This window comes from Polypterus senegalus, chromosome 10 (genome assembly GCF_016835505.1).
Source record: "Polypterus senegalus isolate Bchr_013 chromosome 10, ASM1683550v1, whole genome shotgun sequence".
Classification (NCBI taxonomy): Eukaryota; Metazoa; Chordata; class Cladistia; order Polypteriformes; family Polypteridae; genus Polypterus; species Polypterus senegalus.
The window spans coordinates 168,827,646-168,850,034 of record NC_053163.1 but is presented as its reverse complement, the minus strand read 5'-3'; the positions used below and the strand labels follow the sequence as shown (position 1 = coordinate 168,850,034).

The 22,389-nt window shown below is 43.0% G+C and overlaps 1 protein-coding gene across 11 annotated transcripts in view; it reads right to left on the bottom strand.

Annotated features, from left to right (window-relative positions):
* Nucleotides 1–8,837: 8,837 nt before the first annotated feature.
* ralgapb (Ral GTPase activating protein non-catalytic subunit beta) overlaps nucleotides 8,838–22,389 on the bottom strand; it is a 111,195-nt gene continuing 97,643 nt past the window's right edge. For 6 of the 11 annotated variants that reach the window (XM_039767381.1, XM_039767384.1, XM_039767376.1 and 3 more), the window contains 7 exons: nucleotides 21,800–21,922; nucleotides 21,677–21,715; nucleotides 19,004–19,140; nucleotides 15,798–15,906; nucleotides 12,473–12,536; nucleotides 10,593–10,741; nucleotides 8,838–10,313 (listed from right to left, as the gene is read on the bottom strand). In XM_039767381.1, the coding sequence (XP_039623315.1) occupies nucleotides 10,120–10,313; nucleotides 10,593–10,741; nucleotides 12,473–12,536; nucleotides 15,798–15,906; nucleotides 19,004–19,140; nucleotides 21,677–21,715; nucleotides 21,800–21,922 (815 nt within the window). In that variant the 3' untranslated portion in view covers nucleotides 8,838–10,119. Of the gene's footprint in view, nucleotides 10,314–10,592; nucleotides 10,742–12,472; nucleotides 12,537–15,797; nucleotides 15,907–19,003; nucleotides 19,141–21,676; nucleotides 21,716–21,799; nucleotides 21,926–22,389 lie in introns of all 11 variants that reach the window. The other 5 variants (XM_039767377.1, XM_039767375.1, XM_039767379.1 and 2 more) reach the window with 1 other exon arrangement.

Genomic DNA, 22,389 nt, shown 5'->3' with positions numbered 1-22,389 from the left:
TTCTTTCTTCATCTTGTAAAGCACTTTGAGCTTCATCATTTGTATGAAAACACGCTCTAGAAATAAATGGTGGTGGTGGTGGTGTTGTTGTAGAGACTTACCCAAGAAGACTCAAAGCTGCCAAAGGGGCTCCTACACTGAATGAAGGGTCTGAAGGTACGCCTGACAGATTTCAGTTTTGGATTTTTAATTATTTTTTGCAGACCTTTCTGGTTACAGGTTGTCACTTTGCCATTCTGGGTTATCGAGTGTACACTGATGGGAGAGAAAAAAAATGTCAAATGGAGCCATTTAAAATGAAATCTGCAACAAAATAAAGTGTGCGGAAAGCGAAGGGGGTCTCAACACTTTCTCAATCCATCCGTGTGGCCGCAGCCATTGAAAAATACACACAATGGTGGAGCCCGCGATTATAAAACAAAAGCACCAGGATGCAAGCAGTGATGGCCTGTGGGACTTGAACCCTGAGTCAGCCCATGTAATGCGACTCCAGTTCCACAACGGAGGGGCTCTCTCAGAGCTGGACTCCATCCATCCGTGACTGAGGCGACTCAACTTTGACACAGATTTTAAATGTGGTTGCCACATTTCCACGCGTTCTGAAATCTCCTTTCTGCTCCTTCAGATTGTTGCAAAATGAAGGGACTTTCACAATAAGCAGGAAACAGAAGTAAGTCGGCCCTTATGTTGGCTTCAAGCATAGTGGACTCTCCTGTCACTTTATGGCCAGGTGGGTCACGTCATTCAACTGGTGGACTTGGGCATGGCGAGTCGGCCTTTAGTAACCGGGGGTCCTCAACTCTGTCGCTAAGTCTGCAGTTAAGGTTGGAGGTTTTAAAAAGTGCCGGTCTGTTCTGTGCTGCCTTTCATTAGTGACTCTGTGGGCCTTCGTGTTTTAGTTTGTAAAGCATTCCACCCGGGGTACACGTTAACATTATACAAAGTTATTGTCTGTTATACCTGCATTGTTCTCACTCTTTAATTAATATTGTTCTTTATCAGTATGCTGCTGCTGGAGTATGGGAATTTCCCCTTGGGATTAATAAAGTATCCATTTGGTTAACATTTAAGTGCTGCATAAAGAAGCTGTTATAGCGAATTGACGATTAATTCAAAACAGTATTATAACTAGAACTAACAAGTGTGACGTGGAACTCACGTTTATCAAGCATCTCGGAATAAGAAAGTGGTCCGGACAGCCGCAGCGTCTCCGTGTAACGCCTACTCGGTCCGACACTTAGGAGTACGACAACAAGCGTTTTAGCAATTTTATTAATTTAGGAAACAACTAATACCGTCATCAGGATTTAGGAGAGCGCAGGAGCCGTCCACACTTGCTGGGGGCTCAGACAGAGATTGAAACGCACATCCCGGGAAGGCCAAATGTTTTACAAATTATGGACGAGAATGAACTCGTTAAAAAAAAAAAAAGATACCAACCTGACAGAGACGGAATATTATTCGGGAACAAATCTTATATGATACCCGACTGCTTCATCTGTGCGGAGAAGCCATGGGGTGGTGGATGAAATGAAAGTGTTGGTGTAACGTGGTGTACGTGTAAAATGCAGCTTTTTGATTCGGGTGTGCCTCAACCAGCCATTTCACGAATTTTGCCCCAGACTTCGAACGAGGTAACACGCAGACGTAAACGCTTCTCCACGCGAGGCAACGTTAAAGCAAGCTGCATTTATACAAATCGCTGCTGGTCCTGGAATTGTTGGCGAGATCGATGGCACGAACACACGTGGTATGCAAATCACAAGTGACATCACAGGATCAGGTGCTCAGGGATGCAAACGATTTTACAGCAGCCGGCATTTCACCATGAAGAGAGGCGGGGCTGGACGGGTGATTGACAGCCAGATGTCACACAGGTATACTGGGCTCTGCATTCCATGAACCCTTGGAACATTCCCGTTACATTTTACTAGCCCGGGAAGGTTCTAGAAAGCAGGTGCAGACTCCCGGGGCGTCATAAAGGCGTTGCAGACAGAAACACGGCACACAACAGCACCCAGGAAGAGTGAATGCAACGTAACACTGCGGTTACTTTACGAGGCGTTTCCCGTGGCCATAACAGCGGGAAGGCGATTCTTCTTGAAGGATCATTCATTGCTAAATAAACGTGTCTGCTATTGGGCTTTACTCCCATTCCATGTGTGTCACAGTGTTGCCATCTCGGAGTTTGTTACTGCATTATTTGCACAGCATCTTATGTTATGATGTTCTTCGAATATTATTATGATGTTTTTGGTGAAGCCGCAGCCTTAGTTATCAGAAAACAAGTTAAGCGTCCTTATGATTTCCAAGGGCACTGCAAAACGTCGTTGTGAATTGTGACGTCAAGATCTCTTTCTCCTAGTTAGGTGTGCGTGTAGGACGCTTCATAACTACTTCACGCGGCCTACACCAAGGCGGGAGAAACTCTTAAATCTGTCCAACATTTTGTGTGATTCCTAGGAGTCATTGTGAGACGTCTGATAAATCCGAGCCCAAGTCTCAGTTTGTTACACTGGCTTCCAGGTAATTTTAGACATCATTTTAAACTCCTCTACTTGACGTGTAGGCCGTGAATCTCATACCACCCCCTAAAATCTACTCAGGAAATGAACGATTATATACTACTGTTACGGAGGATATTTCAGCGATGATCCATACGGTTAAAATTCGGAGACTGTGCAGGCCATTGAAACAATTGGAACTATTTGGTGTGGAGACGTGCCTTGTGATCACGATGGAGGTGTCTAGTCAGGCGTTCATAAACTGCAGCCATGAAGATGTGGGCCCTGGTCAGGATACGCTTTGCTGTTCAGATGCTCCTCAGTGGGCATCGGGGACTTTAATGTGTGCTATGCCATCACACCACCGCCACCAACTGTTCACACTCAAAAGGATGGCTCCATAGGCTCTGGTTGTTTCCCACAAATTCTTTTCCTGCCATCCTCCAAGATTTTCCACACCTTCTGGGCCCATTTTGATGCCTCTGTCCCCACTGGAGACACACTTTCTTGTTCCTTGTTGACAACAGCAGCACCCAAAAAAGCTCCAGTAAGAGGCGTGTTCAAAGGTGACATCCCTTACTCCGTTTGTCATGATTGTATAGTTTTGTCTAATTATTGTTACTTTGGAAGGTCCTTTGTATACTCTTCCTGTTACCGTGCAGGGGTTTTTTAAGTGTAGAATTTTTTAATGTCTTTGTTCATTTTCTGATGTGATGCCATTTTGTTTATCACTCCCGATCACGTCTCATGTCCCGCCATCCAGCATAAATATGGTGGGATGTGCAACACAGTCGATGTCCCTCGGGAGATTAACTCTCTCGTTTTCAACCCAATTTTATTCTTCTTTCAATTCCAGCTCTCTCTTAGCATTTGGTTTTGTCGTTTTTAATTGTTCTGCCTGTCTGGTTTTGACCTTGGCACTGCCTCATCCACACATTCATCTCATCTTCTGGTTGTTAACTTCACGGTAATTTCAAACACTTCCCATCACGCTGTAAACAACGTTGAATTTGGATGCGATTTGCCGGGTTGTGGCCCGGGTGTTTGTTCGTCATCCTCCTTTGATTCACAAGCAGTGTTCTTCCACAGGGTTGCCTGTCACTGCTCCTATTTTAGTTTTTATACCACTCTTGACATAAGTGTTCATGAAAACATTTGGGAAATTCTAGGATCGACACACCTACTGCCAACTATCACGTTACAAGCGATGGCCAGCCATGTGCCACACGCCGCTATCAGATGACAAATGACTTGTCTAAATGAAGAGTTTATGAGAAGGTGGGGGCTGTACCTAATAAACTGGCAGGTCACCACTGGAAAGGCCAGAATTCACAATTGGATTTATAAGAACAATAGAAACCTGTGACGAGAGCAGGCCATTCTGCCCACCACACTAGTCCAACAAATTCACCTGGATGGTCCAAAATGACATCAAACTGGGGTGTGGAGGTCTCTAAAGTCCTGCTCTCCACCACACTAATTAACATCTGGATCAGAAAGCTAATGCCGAGGGCCAAGTTAACAGGACCTAAAAGCTGTCACAGTGCAGTATTAATGAAGCTCATGAGGATGGATGGACGGACCCACGGACTTCACCAAGGATTTCCAAAGAGAAAAAGAGTGCATGGAAGCAGGGAGCCATGAGCACATAATCTGCCTGGGCAATCGGGGCTTGTTTTGTATTTTTTATTACCACGCTTATATTAACTTCATCGGTTTGTTGTCTGGTTCAAATCTTGTAATCGATATTTAACCCACTTCCTATTGTCCGAATGACTTGAAATGTTGCACACTTACTCAGTTCCGATGACAATACACAAATCAATAATCAGTTTCACTAATTGATCAACCAATCCATCTTAATTAAGAAATGAAATTTTCATATGAAGAATAGTTCAAGATTTCACCAATAGATGGAGCTAGTAACAGATAGAAATATCCTTTTTGCATCTTGTATGAAGATGTGTGCATATAAACGTCAACGGAAGTGTTAAAATATTGATTACAAAATTATACTAAAACAAACCCAAGACTAAAAAGTTAAAAATAATATATATATATAAAAAATACCTTTTCAAAACCACACTTCTATTAAGGGCGGAGTGGTGGCTCTGAGGCTAAGGATCTGCACCGGTATCCTGAAGGTTTGCCGGTTCGAATCCACGTCACTGCCAAAAGATATCCTACTCTGCTGGGCCCTTGAGCAAGACCCTTAACCTTCAATTGCTCCAGGGGCGCTCTGACCCCAAAGGGGTATGCGAAAACGAACAAATTCCTAATACAAGAAATTGTATAAGGCGAAATAAAGAACCAAAAAAGTGTACTAAAAGTAAAAAATAAATCTCTCATACATCACTCGTAAAATAAAAGGTCGACACTTTTCATCAATCAACATTCAAAAAACACTTCTTAAAATCTTAGCGTCCCCACTTATTTTACGAGTGATGTATGAGAGACTTATTTTTTACTTTTTAGTACACTTTTTTAACTTAATATAAGTGTAGCTTTTAAAAAGTATTTATTTATATATATATTTCGTGGTCCAAGTGCGTTCTGTCTGTATGTCTGTCCGTTTTTCACAAGAGAATTACTTCACGGATTTAGATCTGGTTGTTTTCTAGAATTTGCTGGAATTTTCCGGTTGATTTTGCGACTTCTCTTATCATGCTAAGTACCAGAGCTCGCCTGCGGTACCGATGTATTTATGCAAATCCAAGAGAGTGGCTGTGGGCCGAGACCTTCCTCATTCACTCGCCACCCTCTGTTCGTGTGGGTCTATGTCTCGCCATGTGTTGGAGCGCACCTCGCCTCCGTTTAGTTAGCAATACCTGTTTGTTCAGCAGACATTATAATCTACAGATTGTTAAGGAGTAACGTTTGATGGTTTTGAGAGTGAGAGAAAGTTCAGAGCTCCATGAGTTTTAGAGGGTAGCTGCTGATTGGCAGAGATATCACAGCCATGTGCTATTCACGCCGCGCGGGGAACGCTCTCCTGTCAGAGCTGAACACGATCAGATACGGTGCCAACATCTATTGATTTTTAAAGTTTGCCCCGTTTCATTACTATGTGGGCGCAGCCACGGGGTACAGCTAGTAAACCTATAAAACATTACAGGTTAATTACAATGGAGAAGATGAGAAGGGCTACTAGTAATGCAGAATGCTGGGAGGAGTTTGATGTTTGAATGGCATTCGGCTGTGCAGGATGAAAGGTTTAAGTGACACTCAGCTGGGCTGGCTTAGATGGCTGGGTGACAGCATCCCTGGGTGGGATGCGATGTTTACCGAAGTTCATCTGGACAGACAGACTTCCCCAAGGATTTCCAAAGAGAAAAAGAGCACATGGAAGCAGGGAGCCACGAGTATACATAATCTGGCTGGGCAATACGGAGATTGTTTTGTATCTTCTATTCTTTTTGCTTTTGTTGAACATGTGAAGATGCCAGTGCTTTAGTGTACAGGCTCAGGCCTGCAATGGGATCTCAAGCCTAGGATGGGACGAGATGTTTAAGTGGCACCTGGCTGGGTGGCCTTTGGTGCCTGAGGCTGGCAGCAGCTCTCAGTGGGATGAGATCTTTAAGACTTACATGCCTTGGTGGGGCAGATAGATTTACAGGATTCTTATGGTGTGCACGGTGTAGTGAATGCTCATCAACATTCAATGTCACCATTTGTGCAATCCCTGACTACATTGTCCCCTAGTATCTGAAGTCTGTTAAGAGTTTACAAGCTCCCTGTTGATTACAAACTTCTTACTTACCTTCCCTAATCAACACTCCAGCGCCATGATCAGCGAGTAGAGCTACCCGAATCCAAAACTCCGGTCTTCCTTACCTGAAAACTCTCAGGGTGCATTTGTTATAACTTAGCAGTAGCAAATCATATGCCAAATGTGGTCATGACTCGAGTCCTTATTGTTACATGTACAGTGAGAACATCCAAGTAGGAATATCTACATACATGTCTTCTTTTTTTGGGGGCTCTCTAGCTTTCCTCCCAAATATCTACCTCATGTTAACTGGTTATGTCTAAATGTGCCTAATATTAGTGAATGCACACACAGACAGACAGACAGACAGACAGATTTGGCTCAAGCACTGCACCCAATGACTTCACCTGCCACCCCCCTGCACTGGGCCAAATGGTTAGAAAATGGAAGGATTCCACATTCGAGTAACCAACTTAAAATGTGAGTTACCTTTATTTATACACATTGCAGTACTGCTCAAAAACCGTAAGGCACTGTAAAACAGGAACACCTTCAAAAAACAATGCCATGACTAACCTTTAACAAACCTCCTAGAAGGTGCAGAAAACAGAAAAATCAATCATCTCAAAATTTGGTGGGCTCACCCTTTACCTTCTCTAGGCTCCACTGTCCTGCAGTCTCTGAAGGTCCTCACATAGACGGCTCTTCTCTTGTCCCAATTCCGCTGCAGACTTGTGGTCCCACGCTGCCTCAACGATGTCGAGATCACACCACACCATCTTTTATAAGATCCCCTGTTCCACTCTTGTGGATGTTGGCTGCATGTTAAGGTCCAATGACTTTCAGACTTGCAAGGAACTTTCACCAGGCATCACGGTGGCTTGGAGACATTCATCCTTGTACCGTTCTCTAGTCCCACAGCAGACAGACTACCTCCTGCTACAGACAAGAAATATTAGATTTTGACTCCGCAGTCCAGAACAGTAGAGTTGTGGCCAATCAGTTCAATTGTTCGTTACTCAAAGCACGGATTCTTATTTCTCACGGTCTTGACAGTCCATCAAGTGCGTTTTTGCCAACTATGATTGTGCTTTTCACGCGTCTTCTGGCCACTTTGCCATAAAGCCCAGATTAGTGGAGTGGTGCAGTAGTTCTTTAGCTTCTGGAAGTTTCTCCCATCTCCACAAAGGTTCTCTCAAGATCAGTGAGAGTGACCATTGGGTTCTTGGTCACTTCATTTACTAAGGCACTTCCGATTGCTTAGTTTGGCCGACCTTCCAGCTCTAGGAAGGGTCTTGGTTGTTCCATACTTCATCTGCTGCCATTTTCCTGAACCCCACTCTTTGTGCTTTCATGTGTAGATGAGTTGTTTGACTTTATTTTCAACTTTGACAAACTGCTTTTTGGTTTCTGATAGGACTTCTATGGAAAGATCGATGGAAGTACCAAGAGTTACGGAGGCTTCTGCCAGTTTTGAGGAGATAGTGCTGAACATTCGACAATTTTAAAAGGAGGTGACCTTGACGCATTTCTCTTCTGCCATGTCAGACCACTGCGTTTCCAATCCTCAACCAGAAGACCTTTGACAGAATGTCTGGAAACACCTGACTGCTTAGAAAGAGACCCTGATGACGCACGATGAACCCTTTGTGTCTTGTAGGTGGGTTCACTTTTGCCATCTACTGCTCCCTTCCCCTTTTGGTACGACTGTCCCTTAAACAGTTTTATTTCCTCTAAACAGTTGTTTCTGACGGCTTGGTCACTAAGCAGCTTTGTTCTCACAAGACTCCTCAATCTATTGCTTCATCTGTATGTATGGATTTCAAGTGCCACCCTACCACCATCACACTGACCTTACAGTCCCTACAGGTTAAGAACAACATAAAGAAATGAACACGCAAATAAGAAAACGGAGCAAACGGCGCAAGAAGGCAGGTCACCCCAACGATCAGAAGATTCCGAAGTCATCCGTCAGACATCTCGACCAAACCCAGTAAGCCAACGGGCGACGACATTAAAGGAGGCGAATCCCAAGTCGCTGCAAGCTGCGTGGAGTAAGAAGGAGTTTAAAACTTTATTCAGTATATCGCTATGTATTACATTCAATATCCAACGTGTTTCTTTTGGACACATACTGTGTGTTCAGCATAAATTCATACAAGCCTTTGTGCCTTTCCTAATCAACAGACTGGTTGTGGGAATTTGGTGGCGGTGGAATGAAACATCTTCATATTTACAGATAGTCTTCCTCTTCTATACATTTCACTTGAAAGGCTGCAAATATTTACAGAAAATATAAAAACATTTGAATCAAACAGAAAACAACGAACGTGCTAAAAGTCCGATTGTACACTTGTTGTCTCAATTGGTTGGGGACACGCTGGGAGACACGCGTTGTCTGCAAGGATTTGAGCAGGACAGAGCGAGTGGACCCACAGTCAAATGTCTCCATTTTACCCTTTCGTTTCGTGATCGACCCTCCCACTCAACTTTTTTGAAGGAAGGAACAAAGTGGCGGACACCAGTGACACACCGGATGGTCCGCTTCATAAATAAAGGCAAATGCAATCAGTGTGAGGCTCCCACTCCTTCCAAGGCCTTTTTTTGATTTTATGCCTTTTAAAAATAAGCACTTCAGGCAAGAGGATAAGTCACCCGGTGACCCACAAGTTCCTCCATGGGTCGTGTGGCTGTGACAACCGTGGTGCCAACTAGCAGGAACACACTTCAAGCATCAAGAGCAGTCGAGTAGAAAGCGCCGTACAATGGTGCTGAGTCAAGCCCTTAGGTACTTCATGAGAACGACATGTCTCGCCTTTTCTTTCATTTTCAAAAATCTAAATGTCAAAGGGGTTTGAACGGTGGCATGAATTAGGCATATAAAAAAGAAACAAGAAACATTTGTTTGTAAATCTAAAAAAGGACAAGGAGTGGAAACACGACCCGAAAAGAGGGGCATGCGGAGGAATCTGTGTGTAACCAAGTCGGCAAATAAGTCAAAAACAAACAGCAAGTGGCAAATGTTACATTTTATCTTTCAATCGATCATCACTCTGTCCCATGAAGCCCCTGGGTTCAAGATGGATTTTTCTACTTTGGGGGGCCACTTATTACATCGAAAAAACGATGGATCGGTGTCATTTCACAATGAGGCAGCACAGAATTGTGTGTAACATTGACCACCAGAGGGCTCCACCACGAAGCATACTAACAGCACGCCCTCATCTTCTAGCAGACCCGTGCAGAAGACCGCAGTGGGGGCTGGCTCTTCCAAACATGTAGCGGGAGGTGGCAGGAATTGTCAACCCTGGTTGCAATTCACGTGACCAGCACGACGCCGAGTGTCCCAACAAGGTAGCTCACCGAATTACATTCCATCTTTAAATTAGTTTTGTATCACTTCCAGCCTAAATATCGCATTTCTTTTATCCTCTTAAGACAACAACCTGAAGGTGCATATGTGACTGTAGAATTGTTAACGACGCAGGGACTCCAGTTTTCCGGACTTCCATACCAAATCCCTTTGTCTAAGGGCCACTAGGAAGAGGAAAAAAAAAAAAAAAAAAAAGTGGTGATAAAAAATGGAAAGAAACATGAAACATGGAAAGTTAACTCTTGCACGCACACACATACACACACGCAGACACACACACATACTCTCACCTCAAAATTAAAAAATAGAGATTTAAATAAACACACGCAAACAAAAAAAAAATATATCAATGTCCATAAAGGAAGGTTTGTAAAAGCATCCCTGCAACGAGGGGATTCGAGGCGAGTGTGACACGTGACCGCCACTCAACTCTCAGTCTTCCTCATTCACAGAATGTGGCCTCCAAGTGCTCATATAAATAAGAAAATGGTTTATAAATATAGAGAATCTTAAAGAGTTCCTTCTAGTCCTCCTCACGGGTTCATCTTCACGTGTCCCACCTCCTGGAAAAGTGAGGTATAAAATTCAGGCTCCAGCTGCTTATTCCGGTATTTGTTGACAATGTCAACAATCTTCTGTTTCCTTCTAACGTGAGGTGGGTTGTAGGAATCACTTTCCAGCCTTTTTCGTCGGCAAACGTTGATAACAGTCTGACGGACTAAGAATCCTGAAGAAAAAAAAAAAAAAAGTGGTTACTACAGCGATCAAATTGAAAGCTTATATGATTCTACTTGTAGGATCAAAGCACCAACACAAATACCGGGACCCCACATGATCAGTTCACACACGGAATGTAAATCGGACTGTAGTGGGAGCCGATTGCCACATACCACCGAGTTCCTCTAATCACTCGGGTGAGTCTCATCACTCGAACGTCCAGCATGGGGAGACAAGGTTGGACAAGAAAACTCAACAGGAACCCCTCCAGCAGACCATTCACACCTACCTAATGCTCTTCGGCTGACCACCATTCCGTCAACCAGCGGGATGGCCAAGCTGAACTTCCCCGTGACTCCTTGCAGTTTGATACGAAACAAGCCCGTTTTCAGCGGATGGATAAAGATGATGGGAACGTCCTTTTCTGGAGATGACGGCCTGGAAAAGAAAAGTGGGATTGTGAAGAAAGATGCAATAGCAGCAACCAGAGATTAAAATGGCATCCTGTATATAAATATGACAGTCAGAAACGATTCAGACCCCACGATTCAGTTTTTCATTTTTTCCTTTGCTGCAGTCATGTGCTAAAACCTTTTATAAATGTATTTTTCTCAGATCAAGCAATACCCGATGCCCGAGAATGACAAAGTAAAAACATGACATTAAAATTTTTTTGCAATTTAAAAAAAAAAATACAAGATAAAAAATGAAATCTCACATTGACACATGCATTGGGACTCTTTGGTTTGGTTCAGGTGCATCTATTTCTGTTAATCCTCTTTGATATGTTCCCGTGTAGTCAGTTGACTGGACTGATGAGGGCAGACCAGCAAGGCCCCATTCGCGGAGCAAAAACCAAGCCATGAGGTTCAAGAAACTGACCGCAGAGCTGAAGAGACAGGATTGTGTCAAGGCACACACCTGAGGAAGGCTGCAGCTTTGAAGGTCCCCTAGAGCACAGTGGCCTTCATAATTTTTAAGTGGAAGACATTTGGAACAACCAAGACTGCCCACCAAACTGAGCAATCGGGGGAGACAGGCTTTGGAAAGAGAAGGGACCAAGAAGTCATTGATCACTCTGGCTGTGCGCCACAAAACCTGTGTAGGAAATTGGAAAAACCAAGATAACCATCACAACCACCACTCCACTGGTCTGGGCTTGGCAGAGTGGCCAGACACAAGCCTCTCCTAAGTAAAAGACACATTGGAAGCCCAGTTGGAGTTTACAGACTGGCACCTAAACGACCTTCAGATTATGAGAAACAAGATTCACTGGTCTGATGAAACCACGACTGAGCTGTTTGGCCTTAATTCTAAATGTTATGCCTGGAGGATGTCTGGCATGGCTCAACACCTATGCAACTCCATTCCAACAGTGAAGCATGGAGGTGGCAGCATCAGGGACTGGGAGACTAGAAAGTTAAATGGAGCAGAGTAAAGACGTATCCTTAATTAAACCTGCACCAGATCAATCAGGACCTCAGAGTGAGTCAACAGTTCACAAAGCTAAGAGAACACAGGAGTGGCTTAGGGACAACTCTGTGAAAGTCCTTGAGTTGCCCAGCCAGAGCTCAGACTTGAACACAATCAAACGGCCGTCCACTGATGGTCTCCACCCAACAAGACCTGAAAAGAGAAAAATGGCAGAAAAATCCACAAATCCAGGTGTGTGTGAAGCTTATGGTGTCAAGTCTCCAGGCTGAAATGTGCTGAGTAAAGGGTCTGAATACTTGTGTCAATGTGAGATTTCAGTTTTTTACTTTTAATAAATTTGCAAAACTGCTTAAATTACTGTTCTCACTTTGTCATTTTGTCAGATTGAAATCTGGTGATTGAGGAAAAAAAAATAATTTAGATGATTTTGGCACAAAGCTGCAACAAAATAAAATGATAAACGTGAAGTGTTATAAATACTTTCTAAAAGCATTGCTTACCTTTTGATGGAGTAAAGTGTGCATCTCACTCACTCTCTCTCACACACATACACACACAAACAAGTGAGCCCATGGTGCGCCACCTTACACTGTTGCCTGCATATTTATTATTATGACAAGTCATAGAGAAATTTATGAAGACAAACTAATGACATGGCTGTCTCTTTCGCTTCACTTTTTTTTAAAGTTACACTGAATGCGTTTTTCCCAAAGCGACATCCCTGAGACGCTGTACCTGACAGACGTCGTCTCCACTCCAGTACTCGTTTCTGCTAGTAGCTCTGTCAGGGGGAAGTTTTCTGTAATAAAGAACAAAAGGAAAAAAAAAGTCACAAGCAGACATTAGCCAATGCACACGATAGGCTACGCTGGTGGTGAGGTTTGTGTGGCAAAGGAGCCTGATATGCTACTGCCAAATGGACGGTCAGTGCTGTGAAATTCACACAGCCAGCCAGTAATAATTGGCAGGCATTGAAAAATCAGTATCTGTAGATACAAGGCAGTCCCTCAAAGTATGTGCTCCTTTGTGGTACACTGGAGCCGACAGGTGTAGAAAGGCTCCTGGCTGTACGCCTTGTTCCCCTTGAACTGTGTGGCCAAACACAGCTCTGACTCCATTGTTAAAATTTCTGACATCGCCTCCATGGTACATCTGATCAACAATGAAGATGAGATGCGATACTGAGAAGGGATTTGCCTTTGGATGCACAGGATATCAATCTCCCCTTCACAATTGTCGCACCATTTCTCATCTCAGAAGTCCTTGCACGGTGTACTTTATTGTACCAGTGTTAAAATGGCTATTTATATGCAATAATTTAAAACTGCACATATTTTTAATGTAATTTAATACCATATTACTGAATATTATGACACAGTCTAGGACTATCTGAAAATAAACCTGATCCACTTCTCCAGTGCTCATTCATTACCGGTCACACTTTCATCCACTGCAGGATTTGCACATGTATCACATTTCACTTCAGTTGTTGAATGTTCTTTGCAGACAAAGTTACTGCAAGACGACCATATCACCGTTGCCATACAAACGCAAGTACCCACGCGATGTACCAAATGCATCATATGGAACTATATGCATGGACTGTGCATCCACTCATAAAACTGGCTAGGGGCACACTGGAGGGAAATCGCTACAACACTGGACTTGTAGTGAATCAAGATGAGAACAGATGGCTAATGCTGTTGGTAGGCTCAAGTAAAAGGACGTTAGATAAAAATAACAGATTGGTGCACAAAATACACCAGCGTGAGTAGTTAAGGGTTAAAGGCCAGCAAACCAAGCTACTGATCACAGTCTTTGGGAAGCAGGGGGCCAGACTACACAAGCCTCTGTTTCAGAGAGGGTGCTTTACAGAGAGGTGGCAGCTTTAAAATTTCTTGATGTCACCACCAAAGATGACACAAAGTGGGCACAGTAAACCTCGGCTATGGGTCAAACAGCTCACCAAAGTCTGAAGTACACAGTGAATTTCATCCTCACTGGCCATATAATATCCTGGTAAGACACCTGCTCAGCCCAGGGCTGCAGGACACTACAGAGAATGATGAAGTCAATATTTCCAGCACACGGCTCTTCCTCCAGGCTGCTGGCTAGAGGTTTTATTTTCCTCTCCTCTGCTCCATTTACGCTAATCATTTTCAAACCATTTGGTTTCCTGTCTGTTTAAACAAATCTGTGTCTATGGAATTAGCCATTTGTAAAAATGTACCTGTGAATTTATCACGACTCCCTGCACCTGCCGTCAGTGAAGTGCGCTATATGAAATTAACCAAATTGTTTAGAACATTTATAATCAGTCCTGCACAGTCATTTTTCTCCCCTTTCAATTCTAGACCATCAGCACTTGCACCACTCTCTCAGACAACTGCATGATGAAGGCTTTTATTGGTCATCTGGTGATGCATTTGTTATTTTTCTTTGTCCTGTTGTTGATACTTAATATTGAAATTTACTGTACTATGCGTAATGGGAGGTGGTGACACTGGGCTAATGTCCTGACCGGGATGAATGGCATTATGGATGGACGGGGGAAGATAGCCTCCCAGGAATATGTGCTTCCCTGGTTTTACTAGGTGGCAGAGTTCGAGGGCTGTTGCACCCATATGCACACCCACAGGGCATACTGGGGACTGTACTCCTGTTGGGCAGCCCTGATGCTCCCGTGGGTGCTACCAGGGGAGTTGCAGGGAATCACCACCCCCCACCACTGCTGGACTGGTGCAAACAATTTGACTTTGGTTTTGATACCAGCTTTCATATCTCAGTACCAAAAGAGTTCCAAAGCAAATAGGTAACTCCAAAACCACCATATTTTATATCCACATCCTTGGTGCATGGCTCTACCATACCGGACTAGGCAACGATTTTCTCTTGATAGCATAAAGTGTGAGTCAAAGCAATAAAGGGAGGTGGGGGTCCTCTGTGAAGTCTTTATCTCATCAAAGCATGTCGGTTCATGATGTCACCAGTACATTTAAGCACATTTTTTCCTTGTCTATTCCACCAAGTGATGTGGGGGTGGATGGTCCAGGAGGATAGTATGATCAGCAAAGCTAACACTTATTCCTGGTATCAAAAATCCCAAAGGCTGATGCAGTACCATAGATTTTGGGATATACCACACAACCCATGTCCTTACTTTGAGGAACTTACACCCGACCTGGAAGGAAGAGCTTCCTTTGAGCAATGTCCTGGCACCAGTAGTACTCCTAGGTCAGGAATAAAAGAGGCCTACTCATCTCACTCAAGAAGTCGGACGACAACTAGAACACATACTGGAGGTGATTTGGGAGAAAGAAAAGAGAAGAAGGAGGGTGGGTGTATTAAGACAAGTCTGTGTGTATTGAAGGAGCAATCTTCAGAGTAAAAAGTTATTGAAACTAGCAATGGTTATTTTTTGCAGTTATGTTGAGGGTTTGGGATACCAAGATGCCCCCTATTGGCCACATACGTATACATGATCATAAATTTGATCACAGAGTACCTTTCATTATACCATTCCTAAAATTCAGCTCACTACTGGTAGTATTTTTTCATTGTCCTTCAACAAAAACTTAACTTTACCTCTACACTGAAACTGCACTATTTTAATTTAGACACCAGAGAAAATTGTTCTTTTAGAACGGATTATGTTTTTTGATCATTTCAAACCAACAACCAGGAGCTCAAGGAGGTTATTTAGCGCAGTGTTTCTCAACCACTGTGTCGTGACCCACTTTTTGCTTGTGGGCTTCCACTGTCAGAATGCTCAGATGATTGTGCTCAACCCCTATCCTGCCTTGATGATCACGCTCAATTCACAAAAGGGTGACGCAATGCTCCAGTGATAACGTTCGACTTACCAAGGGGTAAGGATGGGTCACAACAAAAATTAGATGGTGGGGGAAGTGGGTCCCAATACCAGAAAGGTTGACAAACACTGATTTAGAGAACTAAAAATATACCAGTTTATCAATATTACTGGTCATAAAACTGGAAAAACAGTCCAAATGTTTTTTACTGCAGCTGTACTCCGTCACAAAGACAGCTGGTTCCTTACCAATGTCATCATAGCGCTCTACCCACACAACTAGAACCTTCGTCTCGGGTCCCAGTGGAGGCATAGCTCGTCCTGCTGGAACCTTCCTTGCTTTAGTTGTGGGGCTCAACTGAAAGAGACAGAGGCATAAAGTGATTTATTAGTAAGGGTGCCTAGTTTCACACCACACAAAGACCACTAATTCTGAAGACACCTCAGGAAGGTTCCCATAGAAAAAGCCAAGGTATGCTCAGACTGGAAATGATGGGCAACTTTGACCAGAACCAGCCATTCAGCCCAATGTAATTTGTCAATCTTTGGATGAATAAAGTTTCCTAGAATCTTGAAGCATTGCTATCAAATACAAAATGGAGATGGCTAAACAGTAAGCAAAATCAAAACTAGAACTACTAGGAGTTGTTGCCAAAGCTACGAAAATATCACACAAACCAAAATGCTAAGATTATAAAGCCAATCAAGAAGCTACAAGTCATTGACCAGAATACTTAACACTGTAAATCTAAGATGAACAATTTTCAAAGTTTATAAAATATACGAAATTTGCAAAACGAGAGGAGACCATTCAGTCCACCAAGCTCTTTTCTTTAGCCAATAGTTAAGCTGTGACAATATCTCATTCTGACGCATCTTAAAAGAATACTCCACCCAAAAACAATATTTTCTTTATACATTACATACTACTCTGTGAAAAAATTTCAATCTCGTATTTTCATTCAGAGAGGTAAGAAAGTTTATAATTCAGCAGTCACTGCAAGACAACAGCTAACAATATCAAACCATTAATAAAAAAAAAAATCTCATATTAACATTACGTGTCCCATAATCCACATGCAAAGTCATCCATTTGCTCACAATGTTCAAAACATGTATTTTTACTTAAATATTTTTTAATATACCACTTCTGGAAAATGCTCTCATGAATTAGGAAGGAATGCGTGTGCGCACATGAGAATGAGACCCGCCACTCTAGCTCATTCATTGGTCAAAACTCCTGTCTTCCATTCAAAAGCACAACGTTGTACTGTTTACAAAACATGCTGTTTTTTCAGGAGGTAAATAATAATATTTTAGCAAAAAATGAGTATTTTGTGCATATTTTAAGCATTTGACTGAATAACAAACATATGGATTATGCGACATGAGTTTTTTCTTTTTTTTTTTGTGGATTTTCAAAATGTTGTTTGTGGTTGTCCAGCACTGGTGACCGTTAGTGTATTATGTAAAGGAATCTATTTTCTTTCATGCTGCATGAAAATATTCAACTAACATTTTTTCTCAACCATCACTATAAAGCACACAGAATAAGTAAGACTTAAATAAAACAAAAAAGATTTAGGTGGAGTATTCCTTTAACGTTAAGGTTTCTGCTACATGGCTCAGCAGCTCCAGATTCCCCCCAACTCTTTGTGCAAAGAAGAGTTTTCCTGTGGTAAATACACTTCCCATTAACTTCTTGAGTATGTGATTCAACCCTGAAGCTGAAACATCCATCCATCCATTATCCAAACCCGCTATATCCTAACTACAGGGTCACAGGGAGTCTGCTGGAGCCAATCCCAGCCAACACAGGGCGCAAGGCAGGAAACAAACCCCGGGCAGGGTGCCAGCACACACACTCTAGGGACAATTTAGAATCGCCAATGCACCTAACCCAGGGGTCCTCAATCCCAGTCCTGGAGAGCCGCAGTGGCTGCAGGTTTTTGTTCTGACCTGGTTGCTTAATTAGAAAGCAATTCTTGCCAATAAAGCACTAACAAGCTATGAAATTAAATTAACTCTGCTACGTCAGGTCATTCTCATATCCTAGATTTTCTTTCCCTTTCTATCATGCAAATGATTTGATGGCTAAAATGGACGAGTAATTCTCAGCCCTTCACTTTTTTCTCTTCATTTTTCTTCCAAGTATTTAATTAAACCCAATAGTGCAGATAAATACACACAGGTGTAAATGTAAATAAGCTAAATGGAGAAATGCTGCTCTCTCTTGTCATTTGCATGTTATTGATAATAAGGAGCAATTAAAATAGCTGTTTAAGACAAAATTAAGCAATAAGGGCTCAAAATCACTAAAGTGAAGCAGAAGTGTTACTTTAGCAGTAAGTGCTTTTTATTAAGCAACTGGGTTGGAGCAAAAACCTGCAGCCACTGCGGCTCTCCAGGACCGTGATTGAGGACCCCATACCTAACCTGATGTGGGAGGGAACCCATGCTGACACTCGGAGAACATGCAAACTCCACGCAGGGAGGACCCGGGAAGCGAACCCAGGTCTCCTAACTGCGAGGCAGCAGCGCTACCCACCGTACCTCCCTAAGCTGAAACAATCTGCGAGTTTTATGAATTAATTTGTAAAAACTTCTAAAATCTTGTTTTCACTCACTCTGGGGTACTGAGTGTTGCTTGATGAGGGGGAAAAAAAATGAATGAAAAAAAAAATGTTAGCATAAAGCTGCAACATTACAAAGTGTGAAAAGAGTGAAGGGGTCTGAATACTTTCTGAAGGTGTTGTATATGCCATCACGTTTCACCTTGTGTACTCCTCAGTACATATTATTCAATGGTGGCCTCAACTCAAAATTAATGAGTATTTTCTTAAAGTTTCCAGTAACTGCTGGGAGTTTATCCACTCCTTCACATGTAAAATGTCAAGTAAGAAATGCTAAGGGGTTTCAAACACACGAGATGAAACAAAAGTGTAAAGGAATTAATAAGGTAGATCCAGCAGAATTCTTTCAACACATACTCAAGGACATCAGAGGATCTTAAGGGGGAGCGCATTTAGGACTGAAGCCAGGAAGCTCTTCTTTCTTCAAAGAGTTATGGGAATCTGGAACAAGCGACAGTGACATGGAGTTCAAGCAGAAACCTTGACAACCTTTAAGAAGAATCTGGATGAGATGTTAGGACAGCTTAGCGTTAGCTAAACAAACAAGACTGATAGACCAAATGTTCTCCTCTCACTTGCTACCTGTCTGAGGTTATTTAATTGTGTTTACCTTGTTATATGTATGGATGTAACTCTGAGTGAAATTCCTAGGAACTACTGCACACTCTTATAAGGTATGATTCTTTATTGCCATTTTACCAGGTGGTGTGGTTCCTTGTAGAACCATTGCTTAAAAAAGAACCGCTTCATTCTCGGGAGGAATCTTAACATCTGAACATGACAAGCACAGCTGGTTGTCCTTATATAGCTCAACCCTCTTACCCTCTGCGAAGAGCTCAGGCTATCAGAGTGGTTTGGAAAAAGCTCCAGCGTCAGATTGGACTGTTTAAGTACACAAGAGCACAGGTCCATCTGAGAGTCACTTTCATGAGTGGAGAAATTACTTTCTGAAGAATCGGCTGTAGATAAGAACAAAAAGAAAAAAAAAAATCAAACTTCAGCAACTTCTCTTTTCTGAAGAATTAAAAACCATAAGCAGGAAGAAAGGTGACAATGTGAACCAGACAAGGACACACAGTTTCAACGTATTAGGAAGGAATATGGGGGGTGGGGAGGGGGTGTTTGGAAGGCTGCAGACTAAAATGTTGTAGTGAAGCGCTGAGACTTCATGGGTAGATGGATAGGCAGACAACTCGAGTGTGACAAGCAGCTGTAATCAGGAACAAGATAGAGAAGTAGAAGAGTTCACAAATGAATCACACGAACGAGGAGCACGTTCTGCTTATATTGGCATTTCCTAGCCTTCTACCTGTGTGACGAGTTCAACAGTCTCAACACATTCGCCTTACCAGTAAGCTCAGCTTCTTTATCAGCTGTACCCTCTAAAATGGGCAAAGGTAGATGCCAGCAGAAGCCAGAGATTTTAAATCTTTTTTTTTTTTTTAAAAAAAGGAGTCTGTATGTGTTTTGGAGTTATGCATCTTTTGATGATCGTCTAGACATTTTTGTATGCTCCAGCAAGTGCGCACGCACAGATGCTTGATGTTTTTTTGTTGTGAAAAAGCAGTAACACACAGTATGAAGCAAAAATAATCAAGTTGAGGGGGTGGAACACTGGGTAATCCCAGAGACGTTCTTTCTATTGTCAGGTGTTTCACTGCTCAAAGAAAAGAAACTGAGGAAACCTAACAGGGTGGTGCAGAAGCCAGTAACAGCTATATGTGTAGCAATGATGAGTCCAAGGGGGTTTCTATATTCCCAGTCCACCTCAACCATCGTTGACCAATTTTACATGTTAAACATCAGGAGAGAAAAACCATTAAAATATCCATCTACCAAATGCAAAAAACACTGAAGTGTCCCCCTTGGTCGGAGCGGATCAGTGAAGTTCTAGTCCTCCCATCAGCAGTCTTGTGAAACACTAAGGCCCGATTTACGCTCTGATTTATCTGTGTATATTTTTGTTTGCTGATGTGCCTTTTTTTACTGCAAACATTTAAACTTGTGTCCATGTGCTCATCCCTGCATTCATCTGCCTGGGATATTATATTTACAGTCATGACTTGGGTTAACAACGTCCAAGCTAACAATGTCATGCATTAACGGTGCAGCCTCCACAAAGACACATTAATATTCAATTTCATTTATTGTTATTATTTTTTATGATTATTATTATTTACTTGACGTGTCATTGTGGCAAAAAATGACACAAAGGCATGCCCGAGCGTACTGCATGCAGAATGCAGGCACAGCACGTTATATCCAAAGTCAGCGCAATGAAAATGACATTAGACCCAGAGACGGGACTCTGCTGACCTGCAGCTTGTGCACATTCGTGAGGCTCGCAGCTAGGTCATCTGGAGCCATTTACTCCTCTGGTAGGGTCATCCCTTGACAAACATGTTATTGGCTTAAAGGTCAGACAAGGAATGGTTCAAAATGACCCACATGAAGATACTACTAAAAAAACAGTGTATGGTGTCCGGGCCAGGGTTAATGGGGCCCACTTATGGAGTGTGGACTGTGCCCGGCAGTTTATCCCGGCCAAGTCCCCCAAGCCACCAGATGGAGCCCTCCCTGCAGTATGGAGGTGCCCCTAAGACCAGCAGGGAGTCATGGACTATGTAGTTTTTATCCTCAGCCCTGCTGGATACCACAGGGGCCGCAAGAGGGAGCTGCAGGGAGGACCAAAGACTTATTTGTACACTATGACCCGGAAGTTCGTCATAGGAAGAGCGACGGACTTCCGGGATGAAGAAAAGTACTTTTTACCTGACCCGGAGGTGATATAAGATCACATGGACTGGGGACTGGGAATACTTCCGGGTCAGGGAATATAAAAGGACTGAGGGAGCTCCCAGACAGCGAGCTGAGCTGGGTGGTAGGAGGGCAACGCGTCTGGGAGTGGAGGATTGTGATTATTATTGATTTATTATTGTTATTGTGGTTTATGAATAGTGTGGAGTGGAGGGTGCTTAGTGCACATTGTTATAATAAAAAGAATAATTGTAGCACTTTTACCAGGTGTTTGGCGTGGTACCTGAGGGTTCAAGGGAGCACTACTGCCCCCTACTGCGACAGGAGCAAGGCCTTAGGTTTAGATTGCAAATACAAGTGTTGGAAATTACGCTTCTTCACAGGGTGACTGGGCTGACACTCTGTGATAGGAGGTGAAGCTCGGTAATTCAAGAGAGACACAGAATAAAGTCAACAGAGGAGTCAGTTGAAGAAGTTTGGTTATTTCTTAAGAGTGCCCCGAAGGTGGCTCCTCCCGAGAGCTGCTCCTGGCACATCCTACTGGGTGGCGATACTGTGGCAGACCTAGGATATACTGGAGGTATTAGATCTCTCAGCTGGCTGGGAACACAGAGGAATTACCCAGCGAGTCTGGAATGACCTGCTTGGTCTCCTGCCACAATGACCCTCACTAGAAAAAGCAGTTAAGAAAATGAGATCAGAGGAGAGACACGTCAAGTGTAAAAGTGTGACACTTACACAGCAGCAGGTGAGCTCCATCAGATATGGTTTCATAAGCTGCAGAAAGAAAATAATAGAAATGTCAACTAAGCTTAAAAGTATCCCCCAAATGAACAGCAACTGCTATGTTGAAACACTTACGAAAGGTCTCCAATATTGTTGGGACAACAAAAGCGATCTCTGTCAGGGCATCAGCATAGTAGAGTACTTTCCGTTCTCCATTGAAGATGCCACCCCCTGTGTCATCAAAGGTGACAGACTCATCTGCTGGCAAAAGCACAATAAGTTGTCAAAATTGTTCTCAATCCATGGGGCTCTGAGCCTATACACAATACAAGGCCCACAAATGCAACCACAGCCCAGCCAGAACAGATTTCCAAAGCAAAATGGGAACCGTTCAGCTTCCCTCTAATCATTACAAGAGAGAACTAAGCAAACAATTCTTATGCAGCCACAAACAGTATGGCGGACGGTCAGGAGGAGTAAAGGGATAAACACTCCGTTGCCCAAAGACTGAAAGCTGATGTGGTTTATATGTAGTGAACGTCATGACAGGCTGGACTGGGAGAGAGGGAGAACAACAAGCTTGTTGCTCCTAGACATGACCATGGAGTTTGTCAGAGCTTGTGAGAGAATGGAGAAGCTGTTATAAGTAAACAGGCTGTAGAGAATCCCAAAATTGATAGAGAAGCCCATAAACAACAGGGCACATTATCCTGCACCAACGGGCT